Source organism: Muscardinus avellanarius (assembly GCF_963383645.1).
Source record: "Muscardinus avellanarius genome assembly, chromosome: 9".
Lineage (NCBI taxonomy): Eukaryota > Metazoa > Chordata > Mammalia > Rodentia > Gliridae > Muscardinus > Muscardinus avellanarius.
Genome location: NC_137795.1, coordinates 68693880 through 68716801, shown reverse-complemented (window position 1 = coordinate 68716801; position 22922 = coordinate 68693880). Strand labels below are relative to the sequence as shown.

Here is a 22922-nt window from a genome sequence, read left to right as displayed (position 1 = left end):
TCACTAAGTAATAGCTGAGGCTGGCGGCAAACCGAGATCCTCCTGTCTCGGCCTCCCAAGTACTGGGATTACAAGCGCGCCCCACCATGCCCGCCTGGCTTAATTTCCTTATTTTAAAGATGGGGGGGGCAGGGCAGGGGATTGCAATGGCAGTTTGCTTTTCTAGTAAGTGCAAGGACCTGGGTTGGATCCCCAGCCCTTGAAAAAAAATTTAAAACCTACAGGTGGAAACCTAAGGAGTTTATAGGACATACTGTTGGTTACTTAAATAGTTGTAAAAATTAGACAGGAACTCATAGTCTTTTTTTTTTTTAAGTGAATTTATCCAAAGCCAAATATAATAAGGAATCCAATCGAATTCAGTGTTTAGAATCCACCTAGTGATATTCACCGAGTTGAGCACCTCATCCAAAAAGCGGAAGACATCCGTAGCACCAGGAAGGTCACCAGCTGGTTGGAGCCAAGTAGTTTTGGCCAAGTTGTTATGGAGCTTCATCACAAAATACAAATACACGGGGCTGCACAAATCCAGAGGAAGGAAAATTTAAATCTCGCGGGAGGTAGACAGAACATAAAAGTCACCATTCCAGCGCTAGTCCTATCTACGTTACCAATTATTATTGTAGGAAATATCGTGTACCCACATTCATATATCAGATGCTCTCTTAGAACTAAGGACTTTAACATCAAGGGTACGGGAAGAGCGGCTGTATCCAGGACACGGCGGTCAAAACTGGGAATGATTTCCCCAGGCACAAACCAAGTCGGAAGGCCCTCTCATTTCCAGCAGAGAAAGTCAGGGAACCGCCGGCGCCGGTGCAGCACCTGGCCAGCGCTCGGAGCCCAAGCTTTCACTGGCAGGCGGACACCTCTAGGAAATGGAAGCAATAGCTCCTCCCCGCCCCGGAGGCTCCGCCCCGGGCCCGCCCCGCGCGTCATCCCCTGGACTCCCGAGGCGCGCGGGTTGGTCCTCGCCTGCATGATGAAACTTCCCGCACCCATTACAGGAGCTAGACTATAAACCCCGAGGACACCGGCCGCCCCGCCCGCACTCCGCACCCCAGGGCTCCGCACCCCAGGACCGCGCTTGCCCGGCTCCCCAGCAGCTCGCGCCCAGGTAAGCCGGGGCGGGCGGCATCCCCGCCGCATCCTCAGCACCCGGGCCCGGGCGGGGCGGGCGATTGTTGCGCACCTGGGAGCCGGGGAGGACCTGGGTCGCGGTCCTGGGGATGGCGCCAGCCCTGCAGGCCGAGCTGCTCGGGGGGATGGTGGCCGCGGCCTGAGTTCGGCCTCAGTAAATTTCTTTTCTTTTTCCTTTTCTAGTTCCTTTTCCTTTTCTTTCTATTTCCTTTTTTATTTTAACTCTAAAGCGTTGAAGCCTGTAACATTTCAGCTGTCCGAGGGCCCTGCGCCGAGCCAGCTGGAGGGTGCACGTGGCCGGGCGCGGGCAGTGTCGCCGCGCGGGGTGGATCCTGGTGGGGGAGGGAGGGTCCCAGGCGCCCGCCCGCCCTTCCTGCGCACCTATCCGCCCCCCAGCTGCCCTCCCCTCACCCTTTCCCACCCCTTTTCTGTGCAGGGCTGGACTCTTTTAGTGATTCGCTAAGCAAACCCTGCCTAGATCTGTTTGTAGAACAGGCAGTACCGAGAAAGGCGGTGGAACTAGCGTGCTTTTTCAGTGGATAGCTGTTCTTCAGGGCTGGCTGGCTCCAGAGTAACGTTACTGGCTTAAATCAAGGGAGTTTTCCGCCCGTGGCCTACACCATTTCTTCACTGCTCCTTGTCCTGCGTGCTTGGTTCTTTTTTTCAAAGGCCGGTCGCATTGCTATAAGACTGATTAGAAGTAAAGTAGGTCTTGCACCTTGACCCCAGGTTGGTGGCTGAGATCGCCAAGTGAAAGTTAGCTGATGGGAAGGAGTTGGCAAGTAGAATCCGGCCTGGTGGCCCCTTGACCACAAGTAGCCACATGTAATCGCTTGTATTGAACACTTAAAATGCTGACTAGTTGGAACTGAGATGTGCTGTAATTGTGAAATACAGCAGATTTTGACGATTGAGTAGGTAAATATGTTAATTTTTATATCGATGACATGTTGAAGTCGATTACCTGTCGATGCTATTTCGTTACATTGTGTTAAGCAAATATATTTTACATTAGTTTCACCTTTTTAAAATTTTAATGGGCTAAATCTGTGGCTCACATTTTTATTGGACAGCAGCGCTGTAGAAGTTTAGGAGGGAATAGTGGAAAATTACTGGGAACAGGCCAGGCAAGAGCAGTAAGGAAAAAGCATTGCTAATAAGACCTTTGTCTGCTTATAAGACTGATTCCAATAAAAATAATAGGTTATAATTTTAATTTGCTTTTTTCTTCTGGAGAAAAAAAGTATGTTTCACAAACTTGTTCTCTTTTTCTTCAATTTAGTGGCTAGTGTGTTTTCTTGCAATAGGCTTAATACTAGTATTCACTAATTACTATTAAGAGCCTGTAAATAGCCTGGCGTGATGGCACACGCTTGTAATCCCAGCATTTGGGAGGCTGAGATCTAAAGATTACGGTTCGAGGGACAGGAGTGAGTTCCTGTTACAAAATAAAGAATAAAAAAAATAGGGCTGGGAGTGTCGCTAGAAGGTAGATCCCCCTGGGTTTCACCCACAGTAGACAGAAAGAAAAAAAACCCCTGTAAGTAAAGGGTTCTGATAGACACTTGATTTTCAAAGCACTTTCCCATTACAGTTTTTAATTGGTATAGAGTCAAAAGTAAGCATTTTTTTTATTAGTAATCCTCTCACTTAGACATCAGCTTTTTTTTCCATTTAATCTCAATTATCATTATATGTTATTTGGAAGGGATAGGACACATGGTACTTAATTTCCAAATAGCTTGAGTTGGTACAATTTTCCATTATTTTGATCTGGTCTTACTACAAGTCTAACCAAAGCTTTGTTTCGTTTAGATACAAATGAAATAGCCTAATAGGATGGCTCAAACTATGAATGACATAATTTGAACATATATAATATATATTATATGGTATTATATATTACATTATCATCTGGGCAGTTTTTGAGAATAACAGTAGAGCCCTGTGTGGTGGTGCATGCCTATAATCCCAGTATTTGGGAGGCTGAGAAAAGATTGCAAATTTGAGACCAGCCTCAGCGGCCTAGTGAGACTCTTGTTTCAAATCAAAAAATAAAAAGGCCTGGGGTGGAGTTCAGGGGTAGGCTGCCCCTGGATTCAATCCCTAGTACTACAAAACAAACAACAGTAATAACTAAAAAAATACAGAAGCAGTTATTTTCCAAGTTACAGATAATTTTGTTAAAATAACTTTTGATCTGGTGTTATCCAAATGAAAGAGACTTTTAGTTCACAATAAGCAACTTTGAGACCAAAATATTTGAAAACATTTTTTGTCATTTAGGACATTTTGATAGTGAACATTTTGTATCTTCTGTCAACTTAAAATGTTTTGTGCTGGGCATTGTGGTGCATGCTTGTAATCCCACTACTTGCTGGGGTGAGAAAGAAGGATCACGGGTTCAAGGCCAGTCTCAGCAACCTAACAAGATCTTCAGCAACGTGTAGTGAGGCTCAAAATAGGACTGGGGAATGTAACTCAGAGGTAGAATGCTCCTGGGTTCGATCCCCAGTACCACCAAAAAAAAAGTTTTTGTTTCTTAAGATATCTGTTATCAGATTGTATTGCTTTCTGTTCTTTCATTGCATTCCAGTATGTCACTTAGAGGTAAACTCCAAGCTGTGAAATGTTTATCAGAGCTGTGTGTTTTCATGCTAACATTTAGCAGTGTAGATGGTCTGCTTTTTTAACTCTTATATTCTACCTGCAGTTAGTACAGGTAAAGAGAGAGCATTTAATTATCAAGGAGACACAAGAGGAGGCTGCTAATCTGCAGAGTTTCCTGGTTCTTTGAGGGCTTTTGAGATTCTTAAGTGGCGAAAGGTAGAGCTGGGATGTCTGGCTAGGTTGAAACAAGCATGCACATGTTTCTGTATCTTGGGAACAAACCTAGGTTGTAAAGACCAAGCTGCTTGCTCTAGCTGGCCTCCAAATCTTAAGGCAGGAGAGATGCAGGCTTTGGCCAAGCTGTGTAGCTGGTTCGGGTGTAGGTTATCTATGTTTTTTGAATACTTGCAAAGGAATTAAGTCATCTGCTCCTGTGTATTTGTCAACCTACTGGAAAATGTCTCTAGATCAGATGGCTTATGTTTCCACCTTTGGAGTGGTTTTGCAAGTTTCTGGAATTGAGGTGGTTTAATTCAGACATGGATTGGCTCTCGACTATCTGATTGTCTGCTTTTCTCTTCATAGAGATATTGTGAGCAGCTCCGTGCACCATGTGTGGCATTTGGGCCCTCTTTGGCAGTGATGACTGCCTCTCTGTGCAGTGTCTGAGTGCTATGAAGATTGCACACAGGGGTCCAGATGCATTTCGTTTTGAGAATGTCAATGGCTACACCAACTGCTGCTTTGGATTTCACCGGTTGGCGGTTGTTGACCCTCTGTTTGGGATGCAGCCAATTCGATTGAAGAAATATCCTTATTTATGGCTCTGTTACAATGGTGAAATCTACAATCACAAAGCGGTAAGCAAAATGAAACCAAAATATGGCTACATGTGATTAAACCTCAGAGCTAGTTGCTTCTAATAATATATATTTTGTATAATACATTTTACCTTTTAAACATTTTTCTTGTTAATTATCTTGTTTATTCCAGTCATAGATATAGGGGGGCACTGTTGCATAAAGAGGTGAAATGACTTGCTCACAAAAAGAAGTGATAGAAATGGGGATTGCAATTAAGGTTGTTAGACTCTCAGAATTTTTTATTATTAAAAATTTAAAGCTGGGTATAGTGGCACACAGCTGTAATCCCAGTACCTAGGAGGAGGCTGAGACTGAGGATCATAGGTTTGAGACTAGCCTCAGCAACTTGGTGAGACTCTTAGCAATCTAGTAAGACTCTGCTTCAAAATAAAATAAAATGGGCTGGGGGGGGTGTAACTTGGAGGTAATACCCCTGGGTTCAGGTCCCCCCCCCACACACATACAAATTAATATTGTTAGGCATTGGAGTTAACATTGGTAAAAAAAAAGTGTAGGTTTGCACAGGAATGGAGTTTGTTCTGTTAGGGAACAAATAGAAACATCATTGTTCATAAAAGAGGCTTCTGAAAAAATATAGAACGGATGAGTATGGGACATCCACTTTCAGGAAGAGTGGTCAAAAGAGGGCTCTTACCGTGATACTTGAACCGAGAGTCACAGATAGGTAGTGTTCACTTAGCAAGGCCGGAAAAATCATTCCCTGCAGAGGGGATCGCAGGGAGGAGCCCTGTGGTGGGAAGCAGGGGCAGGTAGGGAGGGTGAACTTGGGAAAGTAGGCAGGACCATCCAGCAGCACTTAAGAGCCATGGCGAGAAGTTGAAATATCATTCTAAGAGCAGCAGCAGCTGAGGACTTTGAGGGGAGGGATAGAATTTAATAGTTTCGCCCTGATCATATGGTGTTTTTAAAATACTGCCACTGAGGTAGTTTTTGCACTTGCGTACCTAACCAGAACCCTGGGGGCAGCAAGGTGGTTGGCTGTGGTGAAGTGCTTTAAGAAGGACTCTGAGCCACTGGTGTTAGGGTTAGAACAACTCTCTCATCCAGTGGAGCTGCTTAGGATGAGAGAGGGTGGAGGGAGGGAGATTCTGATCCTAGGAAGCAGATTTTGGTAAGAACTTTGCAGTACAGGATTATATGGCTAGAGTTTCATAAGAATTTTTCTTTTTTACCTACACTTTTGTTGTTTTTTGTTGGTCTAGCCTTCCTCATTGTTTAATTTTGAAAACTTTTTGAAAAATTTCAAACATAGAAAAGAGCAGTGAGCACCTAGATTGAGTAATTCCTACTATTTGCCCATATTTGCTTTATTTCTCTTTGTACATACCTGCACATATTCATTGCTTGGCCGAATTATTTGAAAGCATGTTGCAGATAAGGTGGCATTTTTCCCTCTGTATATGTAAGTACTCATCTCCTAAGTACCTAACATAAATAATATTATTAAACCCAAGAATTTCTTATGTCATCTAATATCCAGCTCGTATTTGAATTTCCCCAAGTCTCCCAGGAGTCTTTACAGGTTATTCACATACATATAAAATTACTTTTTGAAATTTAAAAATATATTTTATTTTATTTTATTTATTTATTTTTTAAATTTTTTTGGTGGTACTGGGGGTGGAACACAGTACCTCCAGGCTATACTCCCAGACCTTTTTTATATTTTATTTGGAAACAGGGTCTCACTAAGTTGCTGAAAGCCTCACTAAGTAGCTGTGGCTGGCTTTGAACCTGTGCGATCCTCCTGTCTCAGCCTCCCAAGCGCAGGGATTACAAGCGTGCGCCACCACACCCGGCTAAAAATATATTTTAAATGTTTAAACTTATTCAAGATTTCCACTCAATTTTGTTCATGTAACCCCTCTCCATTGTCAGCCAAAAATGTGAGTATAAGTACAAAAGAAAAGGGGCACTCTCAGGACTTCTCACCCCCAGTTTGCCAGTGGTTGTGGAGAGCCATGGGCACATCTTAGTCATTCTGCATAGGGTGGCGGAGATGGTCTCTTTTCTGTTCCTTTGGGGCAGGTGGATTGATAAAGCCCCCTGTCATTTTATCGATCACCGAGAAGTCGTTTTAATGCCACTGCAATGGTGGAAAGAAGGACCCTATTTGTAGTCTAATCCTGGGGACAAGCGGTTTTGTGTCAATGTATTTGTCATTGGGACAGAATCATTTGTTACAAAGTGGTGTCTGTTTGCTTTATATTTTCACAAGTAGTTGAGGCTCAACTGGTAGAACCTAGGCTGATATTGTATTCCCAAACCAAAAATTCTCAATTGCTAAAGACACATTTTCAGTGTCATAGGAACTAGGTAAATATTTATAGTCAGCTCTCTGTATCTGGATTCTGCATCCACAGATTTTATCAACCTTTGATAGAAAATATTTGAAAAAATTGTGTTTGTACTAAATATGTACAAACTTTTTTCTTATTGCTACCTAAACAGTACAGTATAACCATTTGTGTAGTGTGCACTTATGTTGTTTGAAACATAAAAATTTAGAGGTTGTTTAAACTACATCAGGATGCTACACCATTTTACGTAAGGAATTAGGTAATTTTTGTCATTTGTGGGCAGGTTCTAGAAGCACTTTCCCACTTTCCCACAGTACTGTCCTAGCTTTGCAGTCACTGTGACCAAAATACCTGACGAGAACAACTTAGAGTGGGAAAGTTTTATTTTGGCCCATGGTTTCAGAGCTTCAGCTCATGATCATCAGACTTCAAGGCAAAAAGCATCATTGTGGCAGGGCCTGGCAGGGGAAAGTTGCTCAGATCTTGGCAACTGGGAAGCAGAGAGAGGAGGGGATCAAGGACAGATGTAAGTTCTCAAGGTCAAGTCCCCAGTGACCCACCTCCTCCAAATGTGCCTCGCCTTCTGAATCTTGCTGTCTTGGGGAGCATGCTTTTAACACATACGATTGGGGGGGGACATTTAATATCCAAACTATAACAGATACCAAGGAATGATTATGTAAAATTATATAGGTATTGAGGGATATCTTCATATATGTATTTCTGGTACACTGCCACTGTATCCTGTTACCTGCAGCTAAAATTGTCCTGGTTTTTTAGTCTTATAAAGAATTTTCAAAATTGTGCATTGGAACAAGCTATAGTTTGATAATGCTGTGGTTTTTGTAAACCAACTTTGCAATAAAACCTTACTAGTGAATGCCCAAGAATCCTGACTTTTTTGTTTTGTTTTGTTTCTTAAGTTGCAGCAACGTTTTGAATTTGAGTACCAGACCAATGTGGATGGTGAAATAATCCTTCATCTGTATGACAAAGGAGGAATTGAGCAAACAATTTGTATGTTGGATGGGGTGTTTGCATTTATTTTACTGGACACTGCCAATAAAAAAGTGTTCCTGGGCAGAGATACCTATGGAGTCAGACCTTTGTTTAAAGCCATGACAGAAGATGGATTTCTAGCTGTGTGTTCAGAAGCTAAAGGTAATGATGATTTTACAATGAATTTTTATTGTCCTGTCTTCTGGATCATATTTGAAAATCCTATAGGCAGCAGTCCAAGGTTTTATAAGTTTCTACATAAATGGTAGATCCTCTGAGCTTTGTTTGCTTTTTAAACAGAAGAGTTGGACTCTTTTTCAGCACTAAATTCTGTAACCCTTGAGGATAAGTATGCTTATTTTTTTATGCTAAGTTGTTCTGCATATAGTTTGATATCTCATGTATTAGCAAGTTCCTCTGTGTCATTTGTAATTATAGGGTTGGCTCTGCAATTATTTGATTGGAGTTCCTTGCTATAGCTATGGCACAAACAAGGATCAGCATTTTAAAAACGGTTTTATTGGTGCATAATTCACGTTGCATATAATTCACTCATTTAAAATGAAAATGTACCAGCCAGTGGTTTTTAGTATAGTCACAGATAATCCGTAATCAACACTTCTGTCAATTTTAGAATATTTTTATCATTTCAAAAAAGAAATCCTGTACCTGGACAGGGAAGAACTGTAGCAGTTCTTTCCTGTACCTGGACAGGGAAGAACTGTAGCAGTTCTTCCCTGTCCCCACTTCCCCATCATCTGCATCTCTGCATTCCCCATCCCACCTTTGGCAAGCACCAATCTGCTTTCTGTCTATATTCAGGACATTTCATATGAGTAGACTTCTCCCATTGTATGGACTTTTGTGACTGAATTCTTTCACTTGGTATAATATATATTCAAGATTTGTCTGTCATAAGCACTCTTTTTTTTTTTTTTTTTTTTTTTTTTTTTTTTTAGTGGGACTGGGGTTCCTGGAAACCCTTCTACTTCTGGGCTACACTCCCAGACCCATTTTTATACTTTTTTATTTGGAAACAGGGTCTCTTAAGCCAGCGAGGCTGGCTTAGAACCTGGACAATCCTCCTGACTCCACCTCCCAGGCGTGGGGATTACAAGCGTGCGCCACCACGCCTGGCTGTCATAAGCACTTTTATACCACATTTTAAAATATACTGAATGATGCTGTTAGAATGTAAGTTTTTGTGTGGACATGTTCTTCTCTTGGGTATACATATAAGTGGAATTTCTGGGCCATTTAGTACTGTGTTTAATTGTTTACAGAACTACTGGGCTGTTTTCCAAAGTGGCTGCATCATTTTTTTCATTCCTACCAGCAGTGTATGAAGGTTTTCTTTTTTCCGTACCCTCACAAATACTTATATCTGAGCTTTTGATTCTAGCCATTCTAGTGTGTGTGAAATAGCATCTAACTGGTTTTGATTTTGTTTGTCCTTGCTGATGATAATGATGTCAAGCTGCTTTTTCTCTGGAGAAAGGGCTAATCAGTCTTTGCCATTTATTTTTAATGCTGAGAATCATTTTATTTTTTAAAAAATCCATATAATTTTTTAAAGAGAAGTGTGTGGTTTCAAAAAATTTGAGCCAGAAGTACAGAGCTTGGCATGCCCCCTCCACCCTGCCAGTTTTCCCTCCTGTTAGCATCTTCTATTTCTGTGCGGCAGTGATACTGATATATGTTTACATTAAAGCTCAGTTTGTGTTGTACAGTTTTATTTGGCAAATGCATGTCATGTAGTCACCATTACAGTGTCAAATAAAATAGTTTCATGTTCCTAAAAGCCTATGTTCTACCTCATCCCTCTTTCTCTCCCTCCTGAACCCCTGGCATTCACTGATCTTTTTGCTGTCTATAATTTTGCCTTTCTTAGAATGTCATAAAGTTACAAACATTTAGCCCTTTCCAAATGACTTATTTCACTTAGCCATATGCGTTTAAAGTTCCTGAGTGGTTTTTTTTGTGGCTTGAAGCTCCTTAAAAAAAATTCCTACATCATATTTTTGTTGTATAGTTTCAGCACAGCTTGTTTATCCATTTTCAAATTACCCTTTTTTATTGTGTCATTCATCTTATTATTTAATTGTAATAATTCCATATGTATTCCAGATATCAATCTTAGGAGAATATTCAGCAGTGTTGAAGAGTACAAATTCAATACACGAAATGATTGTATTTGATTGATGTACATGTAGCAAATACTATATACTTGCCATGAATATTCTGAAAGTGAAATTAAGAATATAGTGTCATTTACTATAAATTTAAAAGATTAAAGTATTTGGGAAAATTTTAACCGAAGAGGTGCAAAACTTGTACTTTGAAAATTATAAAGGCCGGGTGTGGTGGCGTATGCTTGTAATCCCAGCAATTGGGAGGCTGAGATAGGAAGATGGCGGTTCACGGGCAGCCTCAACTACTTAGTGGGGCCCTTTTTCAACTCAGTAAGACCTTGCTTCAAAATAAAGATTAAAAGCCGGGCGTGGTAGTGCACGCTTGTAATCCCCATGCTTGGGAGGTGGAGACAGGAGGATCGTGCAGGTTCGGAGCCAGCCTCTCCGGCTTAAGAGACCCTGTTTCCAAATTAAAGGAAATAAAAAAAAAAGATCTGGGAGTGTAGCCCAGAGGTAGAAGGGTTTCCAGGAACCCCAGTACCACCAAAAAAAAAAAAAAAAAAAAAGAATAAAAAATAGGGCTGGGGGTAGTATAGCTTAGAGGTAGAATGCCCCTGGGTTCAATCCTCAGTACTGCAATAAATAAATAAATAAATAAATAAATAATGATTTTAAAAAGTGAAAGAAAATTTAAATAAAAGGAAAAGCATGCCATGATTGTGGATCAAAGACTGAGTGTTCTAAGGTGGCAACATTTTCCAATTTGACAGATTCAGTGTCATCCCTATCACAATCCCAGGTGACTTTGTAGAAATTGAAATCCACATTTCATCCTTTCAAGTTGTTCATCTCAAAAGCTGACTAATAGCCTTTTTTTGTGTGTGTGATCGTAGACTTGAAAAAGTCATTTTTTTATCTCTTACTTAGATAGCAGTAACATCCTAACATGTATTTGTTTTTGTTTTTTTTTTTGCCATTCCTTAAATTCTTTCTCAGTGCTTAGACTTAGTATAGGCTGACTCAGATGATGAGATCAAAGGATCCGTAGGATACTAGACACTGGGTATTACGATACCTTTGTCGATTGCAAACACTTCTAGAATGACTGAACAGCAAGAAACAAGTGTATTCATCGGTTACCTAATGTGCTGTAGTGAAGCCTGGCAAAGAGAATCCAAAGGAAATGTAGACGCTGCTTCTGCTGGGTCTACTCAATGACTTCTGGACACAGAACCATAATCTCACATTCATCCCTAAGACTGCCCTTTTGAAGACTGAGTGGCCTCATCTAGAGTATAGTTTTTCTTTTTAGTCCTTTTTATGACCTTCAAACCTGTGCACTCTCCTGTCTCAGCCTCCCAAGCTCAGGGATTACAAGCATGGGCCACCATGCCTTGCTTTTAGCCATATATATATCAGATCTTGGTCCTCTCTACTTAAAACCTTTGAATAACTCCCCAGGGGTGTGTAGCTCACTTGAGCTCTGCCAGCTAGCTAGTGAGAACATTTGAGTCCTTTGTCTTAAAAATCATTGCTGCAGAGATTAGTAGGTTAGTAAACTCAAACTTTAAATTATGAGTAATTCCGTATAGATAGGCTGTTGAAATTTACAGTAAAACACTGATTTCTGTTTGTCAAAGATGATAGTCTATGTCAAGTTGGTTACCGCCTGTAAGAAGCTACTGAGGGTGTTTAAATTACATAGTTTTGTTCAGACCTGGTGTGTAAGAACTGCTACAGGCTAGATGGCTGACTTCTAACTGACTGCAAAGTCCCTAACAGTGGGACTTGCTTACTAAGAGATGGGGCACCATGGCTCTTTTCAGATGCTTCACTAATGACAAAGAATGACTGCCAGGCGATCCTAAAATTAACAGATTTAAGTGCATCTCTCTTTTTTTTCATAATTTTATCTTTTTGTATTTTTGTTTTATTATAGAAGATAAACTTTCTTAACCAGAAATTCCAGCTAGGGAAAGGAATTGAACACTGGAGATTTTCCTGTTGCTTTGAGTTACTACAAATGAGTATAATCTTGCAGTGTATCTCTATGCCACTTCTGTCTCTCTAGTAAGTAGATGGTAGAGCTTTGGATGAATAATTTCTTTTTCCTGTTGTGCATATACAGAGGACATGTGTTTGTATTAGAAAGGGAAAATAAGTAGGAATTTATTGGCTATAAGCTAATTGTAAAAGTTATTGTGAGGTGTGACTTTATTTGAATATGTAATTGTTTTGAATTTGCAGGTCTTGTTACATTGAAACACTCCACAACTCCTTTTTTAAAAGTAGAACCTTTTCTTCCGGGACACTATGAAGTATTGGATTTAAAGCCCAGTGGCAAAGTTGCTTCCGTGGAACTGGTTAAATATCATAACTGCAGGGATGAGCCTCTGCACGCCCTCTATGACAGCGTGGAGAAACTCTTTCCAGGTAACAGGCCCACATACCTGTTCACCACCCCCTCTCGCCCAAAGGAAAATAGTTTCAAGACCCATTTCCTCTTTCATTTGGAGGTGACGCATTGGGATTTGGCACATTCTACTGTTGAGTAATCGCCATACTGTTGGATGTGGTTGGCAGGTTACCCCATTTTAGTAACTCCTTCAGCCCCAGCTTTCCGGAGCCATTTCATTTCTTTGGTGTGTTTATAGGTTTTGAGATAGAAACTGTGAAGAAGAACATTCGTATCCTCTTTAACAATGCTGTTCGGAAGCGATTGATGACAGACAGAAGGATTGGCTGCCTTTTATCAGGTGAAGTCAATTTAAAAAAATTAATGAGACTTAATGTGTGTTTTAAGTAAAATGATTTGTAGCCATTCCTGAGGGTGTTGGTTATAAAATACTTGCTATGTGATTTCATCTTTTATACAGTTTTTTGGTAAACTATTTATTATGCATTGTAATACTACAACTTAGGGCTGTGTTTTAACTGTATTGTTAGTGTAAGAACTGGTTAGTCTTCAGAACTTAGTGTAGTTTTTACTAATTCAGTTTCCATTGTCACACTGTCCAGTTAACACTGTTATATTTTTCTCTTATTTTTTATAATTTTTATTTTATATTTTTATTGTTGTACATGATAGTGAGATTCCAAGTGATACATTCATATATGCATGAAACATTTAATTTGTTCATTTTTCTCTGATTAAAGTTGATTTCAGTTTATAAAACTTGGGGATCTTAGACGGTAATACTATAATTCTGATGTTTAACAAGAATTGGAACCCTGTCAGTCCCTGTCTAGTGCAGGGCTCATAACCAGCACACTTACTCTTTTGTACAGGGGGCTTGGACTCCAGTTTGGTTGCCGCTATTCTGTCAAAATTGCTAAAAGAGGCCCAGACAAAATATCCTTTCCAGACATTTGCAATTGGCATGGAAGATAGCCCCGATTTACTGGCTGCCAGAAAGGTAAGGTACTGTCTCTGCCCGTTGTGTAGTTGAGAAATAGACTTGTTATTAGAATGAAAATCAAGTCAATAGTTGATTATTGCTTCTGCTGTAATATTGACTCCAATAATTATTTTAATTTAAAAATATTAACATAAAACAGAATGCCTATTGACTATCCACTGTGTTGTATAATGTACTCCAGGTATTCTTATTTACCATGACCCATACAATCCCCACAAAACTCTGTGATGATAATTCTATTTCAGAAAGTAATAATGTGGTGTGAGGGTAAGACTGCAAGCTTTGGGGCCTGACTGCTGGTTTCAAATCCTGGCTCCACCACAGAAGTCCTTATGTATGGGTATAAAAGTATCTACAATGGGATAGTTTTGAGGTTATAAAAAGTTTATAATTCATACTGATTACATGAAAGCATGTAATAAGAACTTAGTTTTTTGGTTTTGATAGATCTCGTGTGTAGGGCATCTGGCCCCTGCTTTGGAAAAGCTTAGGATGGATAAGAAAGAGACATAGCCTGGTGTGATGGCACACACCTGTAATTCTAGTACTTGGGAGGGTGAGACAGAGGATCTCAGGTTCAAGAACAGCCTCAGCAATGTAGTGAAAATCTCAGCAACCTAGCAAAACTGTTTCAAAACAAAAAAGAAGGACTAAGGGTGTCGCTCACAAGTAGAATGCCCCTGTGTTCAATCCCTGGGACTCCCTCCTCCCTAAAAAACAGAATGAGAGCCGGGCGTGGTGGCGCACGCTTGTAATCCCCGCGCTTGGGAGGCAGAGACAAGAGGATTGCGCAGGTTCGAAGCCAGCAGGTTCAAAGCCAGCCGCGCTGGCGTAAGAGACCCTGTTTCCAAAAATAAAATAGGTCTGGGAGTGTAGCCCGGAGGTAGAAGGGTTTCCAGGAACCCCAGTACCACCAAAACAAAAAACAAAAAAAAAACCTAGAATGAGAAAAGTCTCAATGCAAATTGATTGATGTTTGAAGAATTCAAAATAGTGAAAGAAGATGAAAGAGCAGAGGCTATTGTATGCAGGAATGACACCATGACTAAGTAAAGTCAGGTTTTTTACTGGGCTAGAAGGAGACCAAATTTAGAGTGGAAGCATGTGGTTAGATAAAATAGGTGGGAAGGAGGGAGTGCTTATTTAGAGCCTCTTGATCATTAGGTTGCAGTCTAGGAATAGGAAGAAGCACTGGCAGACTCATTTCTTATAGTTGAATGGCAGAGGGGACGTGCAGAGGCCCTAGCGAGGTGGAGCCGGTAGGTCATGGCCTGAAGAATCATTTCCTCTTACTGTGGTGGTGTAGGAATCATTCTTGCCGTGCCTTGTTTGTTTTTAGTAATCAATTCATAATACTTTATGATCTACTGTTCCATTTTCAAGGGTAGTTCTTTAAATAATGACACACACATATAATTATTTATATAATTAGGTAGCAAACCACATTGGAAGTGAACATCATGAAGTCCTTTTTAACTCAGAGGAAGGCATTCAGGCCCTGGATGAAGTCATATTTTCCTTGGAAACTTATGACATTACAACAGTCCGAGCATCAGTAGGTAAGACCTTTTATGGTATTAAAAAGGGTTCCTTTTTTTGCGGGTTGGGGGGGAGGGTGGGTATTGGGGATTGAACCTGGAGAATTCTACCTCAAACAGTATATCACTAATTTGCTGAGCATCTTTCTAAGTTACTGAGGCTGGTCTCCAACCTGCAGTCCTCCTGTCTCAGCCTCTCAAGTGCTGGGATTACAGGCATGTGCCACCTACCCAGCCAAAAAAAAAGATTTCTTTAATATTGAAAAAAATTAGGAGGTTACAAACATTTTTTAAGCCGTGGTATGTTATTCAGCTTTCCATGCTGTGACAAACTAAACTTACAAGGAGGAGAAGTTAATAGTGGCTCTTGGTTGCAGTCATAGTGTGCTGGCTTTGTTGATTTTTAGACTTGCATCAAGGCAGAACATCATGGGAGGGAGCACGTGGTGGAACAAAGCTGTTTAACTCATGGGGCTGAGAGGCAGAAAGAGAGGGGAGGGGGCGGGGTTCCTTTTCTTCAAGGGCTTGTCCCCAATGACCTGACTTCCTTCTTCGAGGCTCTACTTCCTAAAGATTTCACTCCATCCCAATAGCTTCCCAGGCTGGGGACCAGGCCTTCAATAGATAGGCCTTTGGATTCCTGACCCAAACTCTAGCAAACACTATAAGAAACATCATTTAAGTGTGAATTCAAAGTTTCTATATTACTAATTAGTCTTATTTAAGACTACTTAGAATTCCCTGAATTTCCTTTGGCGTGAAGGAGATACTCAATACCTCGTTCATCCTCCATAAGTAAGGTGTCATTGTTTATCCTAAAGAGTGGATACATATTTTTAGCCCACTTCCCTTCCTACTTCTCCATGGAAAGGCTCTTGGGCTGTACATTGGCCCTCTATATTTGTGGGTTCAACCCTTCGATTCAGCCACCAAAGATTTGAAGAAAAAAATGCATCTGTATTAAATATGTTCATACTTTTTTATTGTCATTATTTCTTAAGTAATACAGCATGACACCTATTTCCATAGAATTTACAATATATTCGGTATAAGTAATCTTGAGGTGATTTAAAGTACAGGCATACCTCAGGGAAATTATTTTGGTTCCAGCCCTTGCAGTAATACAAATATCACTATAAATTGATTCATGAGTTTTTTCATTCCCGATGCATAAAAAAGTTATGTTTACACTGAACTATGGTCTATTAAGTGTGTAGTAGCATTATGTCTAAAAAATACATTACTTAAATTACAAAGTATTTTATTGTTAATAAATTCTAACAATTATCTAAGCTGTTTGGAAAGAATGGCACCGATGTACTTGGTTGATGCAGAGTTGCCACAAATTTTCAGTTTGTAGAAAATAAAATAGCTGAGGCATAATAAAGCAAAGCACAATAAAATAAGGTATGCATCTTATACAGGAAGATATATATAGGTTATATGTAAATACTGTGCCATTTTCTATAAAAGACTTAGGCATTTATGGATCTTGTGTCCACAAGGGGTCCTTGACCAATCCTCCAGACTGTGGTTGTATAAAATGGAGAAGTAAGCCTGTGTTGTATTTCATTTTACTTAAGAAATACTTACTTTAGATGTATTTTGATAAATATTCCATCACAACTTAATCACTAGTTATTTTTGTCCTGCAAAAAGTACTAGTTTTATCTGATAGATTCATATTGATATTGTCCAAAATGTACTTCAAATCAGATCCAGCGCTGTTGAACCTCTAAAATCCTACTGAATTAGATATGCCTGTGTTTTAAGACACTCACCCGATAACTTTATTACAGCAAATAAGCAGATATACAGTATATCTGTTACTAAAATATAATGGGGAGGTAGGGGGAAAATCTTAAAAAGTTTCTAGGGTGGTTGCTAACAAAAACAAAGTTAAGAAGAAAACTGGTTTAGAGGGATGTGGAGCAGGAGCCAAACAGACATGTTTTAATAACTTGTGGAACTTCCTCAATTGGATTTGAAATTTTGTAAATGGGGAGTGTTGAGGGGAAAACAACCAACAAAATTAAAGAAAACTGCATATATTGGCCTGTTTTCTGTTACTGTCATGAAATAGATAAGCCTAGGTAGCTGAAAAGAAGTTAATTTATCTCACAGATTTAATGTCTTGAAAGTCCAAACAGCATGGCACCCTGGCTAGGGCTTCCAGCCTGTGTCTCCTCGTGGCTAATGGTATCAGGGTGGGGCATGTACAGGAGAGAGGGACTACAAAGAGAGACAGGCCCAGAGCATGGGAACTCTTAGCATAGTCAGCTCCCCTGTGAACTAATAAGAACCGCAGGAGAGCCACCTTCATCCCTGCCGCAGGCCTCCAACTACCCAGCCAACTATAGGCCCCACCAGCTCTTACATCACCACACTGCAGACCAACCTCTGACACATGAACCTTTGGGGGACAAACCACATCCAAACCATAGCACTACCCAAATGCTTGTTTTTGAATAGTGACAGAAGTATGTGAGGCATGATTTTTTAGGTATTTGAGCCATTGTTTAAATTAGCAAAACTTCAAGGTGGACGTCCTTGATCTAAAGACATTAGAATTTTTTTATTCTTTTATTTTGAAACCGGGTCTCCCTGAGTTGTAGAGGGCCTCACTTAGTGGCTGAGGCTGTCTGCGAACCGTGATCCTCCCGTCTCAGCCTCCCAAATGCTGGGATTATAGGCGTGTGCCACCACACCTGGCTCCAGAGTATAATTTCTGAATTAAGTATATATAAATGGCATGTAAGTATAAGGTCATTACATTGGAAACTATCATAATACAAAGTCCAGTATAGTAGGAAAGCTTGCAGTTGATTCTGATGGCCAAATATAAGGCATTTTTGATGGAGTCTTAAAACTAATTTCTTTTTTATTTAAGGCATGTATCTAGTTTCCAAGTATATTCGGAAGAACACAGACAGCGTGGTGATCTTCTCTGGAGAGGGGTCAGATGAACTTGCGCAGGGTTACATTTATTTCCACAAGGTGAGCACTAGAAACTGAAGTATATTTGTGCTTTTAGAAAGAAAAATGTGAATTATTTGACTATTTTCTATTGTCATTCCTTTCAGTATAACAGTAACATTTTTGAGAATTTTTGGAGTTACATATGAAGAAATCCAATAGTCACTCTCTTTACCTTTTCATTTTATCTATCTTTCATGTTGGATATATGTTAGAGGGAGACATAAAAACTGCTTTGTGTGCCAAAAGCAAAGCCATTCTGCTTTTTGTAAATAGGCTCCTTCTCCAGAAAAGGCCGAAGAGGAGAGTGAAAGGCTTCTGAAAGAACTCTATTTGTTTGATGTTCTCCGTGCAGACCGAACTACAGCTGCCCATGGGTAACTCAATAATTTAGAAAGTGATTGTTTAAAAATAATCTTAAAAAATTGCCAGGTGTGGTGGCGCATGCTTGTAATCCCAGTACTTGGGAGGCTGAGACAGGAGGATCGCACAGATTAGACGCCAGCCTCAGCTACTTAGTGAGGCTCTCAGCAACTTAGTGAGACCCTCTTTCCATATAAAATAGGTCTGGGAGGATAGCCTGGAGGTAGAAAGCCCCTGGGTTCCATCCCGAGTGCCACAAAAACAAAAAACAAACAAGCAAAAAACTTACAAAATTATAAGGTCAATAGCTGATTTGTTCTTTTCCACCTGGCTATTTATCTCAAAGTATGACGTCTGTAGAGAAAATGAAACTTTTCTCTTGACTGATCCCCAAAAGAACTAGGCTAAAGCCCCAGTGCCATCCATCATGGTAATGGGAAGAGGTCTTGCAGGTTGCTTCAGACAGTTTCCATCTGTAAAACATAACATTCTTTTACCTCTGACCCACAGGGAGGGCTGCTGCAGCTATTATTTTTTAAGTCTCTTAAAGAGAAGGGGGGAAATTAAATAAAGAGAAGGGGAGGTTATAAATGCCACATGACAAGTACTGAGGGCCTGCTATGACCGATGCTGTAATAACTCTGAGGGGAGTGAAGCTGCCAGGAGTTCGGTTGGATGTAAAACACTAGGTTTCTATGCTGTCATTTCCCTTTGGCTAAAGTTTTTACATTAATATCTGGTCTAGTTGGAGAATAGGAAGATTCTTTCTGTATGTGCTAAACAACTGACATTAAATGTTTAGTTTCTTCTGTTTAAGCACACATAGGAGTATGGGGAATGAGCTGGACCCACGGTTGTTATCCTGCTTGCTTGCCCTAACTAGACTTACTAGGATTCAGAGCAGACCATGTGGTATTCAATGAAATATTGTGCAGTGCTGGTTTATTTTGCATATTATATGTGATTTACTAATCAGTGGTTTCAAAGTACTGAATTTGTCATTCAGTTGATCTCATTTAGAAAAAAAATGGGGCCAGAAGGGTCCAGGCAAGATTTTTTTTTTTGCTTCTAGGGATAAAACCCAGAGGCATTCTCCTTTCAAGCTACCCTGCTAGCACCCTCGCTCCTTTTTTTTAAAATGAAATTTAAAAAAAAAAAACTTTTTAGGTTGAAACAGTGCTTTGCTAATTTGCTGAGGCCGACTTTAAACCTATAATCCTCCTGTCTTAGCCTCCCAAGTTCTGGGATTACAGGTATGTACAGCCACCTGTCATTCATAATGATTAGATCATTCATGCTGCTTAACTTTTTCTTTTTGACATACACATTTAACTTTTCATATAAGGGAATGTAAAAGTAATAGTCTCAAACAGGTAGTTTCAGGCTTCAGATGAAATAATACATATTATTTTGTATGAAAATTTTTTTTGTATTCACCCATCAGTATAAATACACATTTAACTTTTCATATAAGGGAATGTAAAAGTAATAGTCTCAAACAGGTAGTTTTAGGCTTCAGATTAAATAATATATATTATTTTGTATGAAGATTTTTTTTTGTATTCACCCATCAGTATAAAATGACTCTGTAATCTTAATCTTAATCATGGTTCAGTTGCTGGGAATCTCTGAAATAGAACCTAAACTGACAGGTACTAAAATACCCATTTTGATTTAGATTTTCTTTTTTTTTCCCTTAAGCCTTGAGCTGAGAGTCCCATTTCTGGATCATCGATTTTCTTCTTACTACTTGTCCTTGCCACCAGAAATGAGAATTCCAAAAGTAAGTCCATCAAGCCAGGTTGGTACCATGCATCATCGCTCCTGGGTTACATTTGTAACTTTTACTGAAGCTCCTTCTGTTTCCATGTTAGAATGGAATAGAGAAACATCTCCTGAGAGAGACATTTGAGGACTCTGACCTGCTACCTAAAGAGATTCTTTGGCGACCAAAAGAGGCCTTCAGCGATGGCATAACCTCAGTCAAGAATTCCTGGTTTAAGATTTTACAAGACTTCATTGAACATCAGGTAAGAGGCCTTTAAAAACATTTTCTGCATTGGGATCATTGAGCTACAGAGCTAGAATCTATCCATTGTGTATTTATTTTGAATGCTTTGTGTCCATAGGAAAGACCACTTCTCAGAGGAGTTACATATGAATTAAGGAGCAAGATTATGGGATTACAAAGTAGTATTTAAAATCTAAAGAGGGAAAAGTGAGACTTACTAACCAATACTAATCTCTTAACACAATTTTGGGTACCTGCTGGGTAGCTGTGTTAAAAGCACAAATGAATAAAGAGAGCCACCAAGTATTAAATATTCATGTGATCATTTTTTTTAATTAAAAGCAAGCTAGGCATAGTGGCACATACCAGCAAGTAGTGAGGCTCTGTTTCAAAATAAAGAAAATAGGGCTGGGTGTAGCTCATAGGTAGAATGCCCCTGGGTTCCATCCCCAGTACCACAAAACAAATAGGTGAAATAAAATGAAAGTTAACTGCCATACATGTTAGGGATATTTTAGCATTTTCTAAGCTATTGTAGTCTTGATGCCTTGACTTTGATTTTGTGGTGCCAGATCAAACACAAGTACTTCTGTGCCTTATAAAAAAACCTCTGCTTTTACCCTTCTTGCAGGTTGATGATACAATGATGGCAGCAGCAGCTGAAAAATTCCCCTTCAATACTCCTCAGACTAAAGAAGGCTATTACTACCGTCAGATCTTTGAGCGTCACTACCCGGGCCGGGCTGACTGGCTGACCCATTACTGGATGCCCAAGTGGACCAATGCTACCGACCCTTCTGCCCGCACTCTGACCCATTACAAGTCAACCTCCAAGGCGTAGGCACTCCCTAAGCTGCAGAGCAAAAGTAAATGTTTCTTGTGGAGCAAGTAAAGTGTTGGCTATGAATATAGAGGAAGGATGAGAATCAACCAACTACTCAGGCATACTTGGAGGATGAAAAAAATAAAAAGTCTTATATCCAAAACATTGCTGTAGTCATTTGTGCTGATACAATCTGAATATCAGAGGTACCCAGATACGGAGCAGCTCTTGCTGTATCCCAGTGTAGTACCCTCTGGACAGAACTGCTTTGGGAGACATCTGGACTATCTGCACATGTGGCCTCCTCCCAGTCCTTACCTTGTCTTGTATAGTCCTCTCTTGATGTCCCTATTTTATTTCTGCTTATATTCCTTACAGCCAGGTAGGCTGACTCTGGAAACTAAAGTTCTTTGTTAGGAATTTGTGACAGTTCTAGTATGTAAGAAAGTTTTTTCTTTTTTTATGTTGACCAGTAACCCTATGAAAACTATAGTTCTAGAACTGAGATCAAGCTTTTTAAGAGCTAGAGAATAAATGTTTTTCATAGATTGCAGGTGGAACTCCCAAGGCTCTGCTGTTGTGCAAAAGCAATCACATATAAAATAAGCTAATGGGTATGGTTGTGTTCTATTAAGACTTTATAAAAACAGGAGGTGAGCCAGGCTTGGTGGTACATACCTGTAATTCTATTACTTGGATTGCAGGTTTGAGGCTAGCCTCTGTAACTTAGTGAGACCCTTGGCAACTTAGCAAGATCCTGTTTCAAAACAAAAAGGGCTGGAAGTGTGTCTCAGAGGTAGAATGTCCTTGGGTTTAATCCCTAGTACCAATAAACCCTAAGTCTATGGTAGGGCAGATACTAAGGCCATATTTTCTTAAACCCTGTTTCAGAGGAAAAACCTAAGCTGAGCATTTTTGATAAAAGGATAAAGCATTCTAAACCTTGGGGAAAGAGGAAATATAACAGAAACATTTAATGAATAGGTAGGTTGAATGCTTATTGATTATGTTAGGACGATATATTGAAGTGAATTTCATGAGGTGCATTTATGTACTAAAAACTTGAAAAGAGAACAACTGGAACACAGGTAAATACAAGAATGCTTGTTGAAGACAGTGAGGAAGCCAGGAATTTAACTTGTAAGTTGATAGATGGGGAATTGAAGCTTTCCCCTACAATAAAAAATGTAAGAAACAGGTAATGTCATTAATATTAGATGACAATGATTATCTTGGATTTGTTGGTGCTTGAATTGCCTAACTGTAGCATGATTTGGCTCTAGGCACATATTCCTGTAAAGCCTCACCCAGCCACGCTAAGCAGTACTAAGAATGGTTTGGAGACTTGGGAAACTTGTTTGATAATGATTACGCAGTGCATATTGCAAGATGAAAGTACGGTGTAAATCACAAACTGCCAGATTTTTAAGGTGTGCCATTTACTTTCAGATTTTTAACTTGACTGTGATCTGGCATATTCAGACACTACCCAGAAATTGGGTGGTAGAGACACTTAGTAGGTTCACATCAGGAAACTGAAGGTCAATCCTAATGGTGGCAACCTGCTAGATTTCAAACTACATATAAGACCTACCTGAGGTTCTTGGCCAACAGTATACTTAGCTTAAAAAAAAAAAAAAAAAAGATTTGAAGGAACAGTAACCACTGGGATGTGTATGTGACTCAACAGCCTACCCATTGGCCAAGCCTATTTTTCTGGGCCATTC

The 22922-nt window shown here is 39.9% G+C and overlaps 1 protein-coding gene across 1 annotated transcript; it reads left to right on the top strand.

The window, feature by feature from the left end:
• Positions 1-4361: 4361 nt before the first annotated feature.
• ASNS (asparagine synthetase (glutamine-hydrolyzing)) lies at positions 4362-21213 on the top strand (the record flags this gene model as incomplete). The annotated part of the gene is made up of 11 exons (XM_080701121.1): positions 4362-4610; positions 7858-8095; positions 12313-12498; positions 12720-12821; positions 13354-13481; positions 14917-15043; positions 17913-18019; positions 18275-18375; positions 20063-20144; positions 20236-20391; positions 21004-21213. 11 exons carry the CDS (start codon positions 4362-4364, stop codon positions 21211-21213), a joined length of 1686 nt encoding a protein of 561 aa, XP_080557247.1.
• Between the last annotated feature and the right edge of the window lie 1709 nt (positions 21214-22922).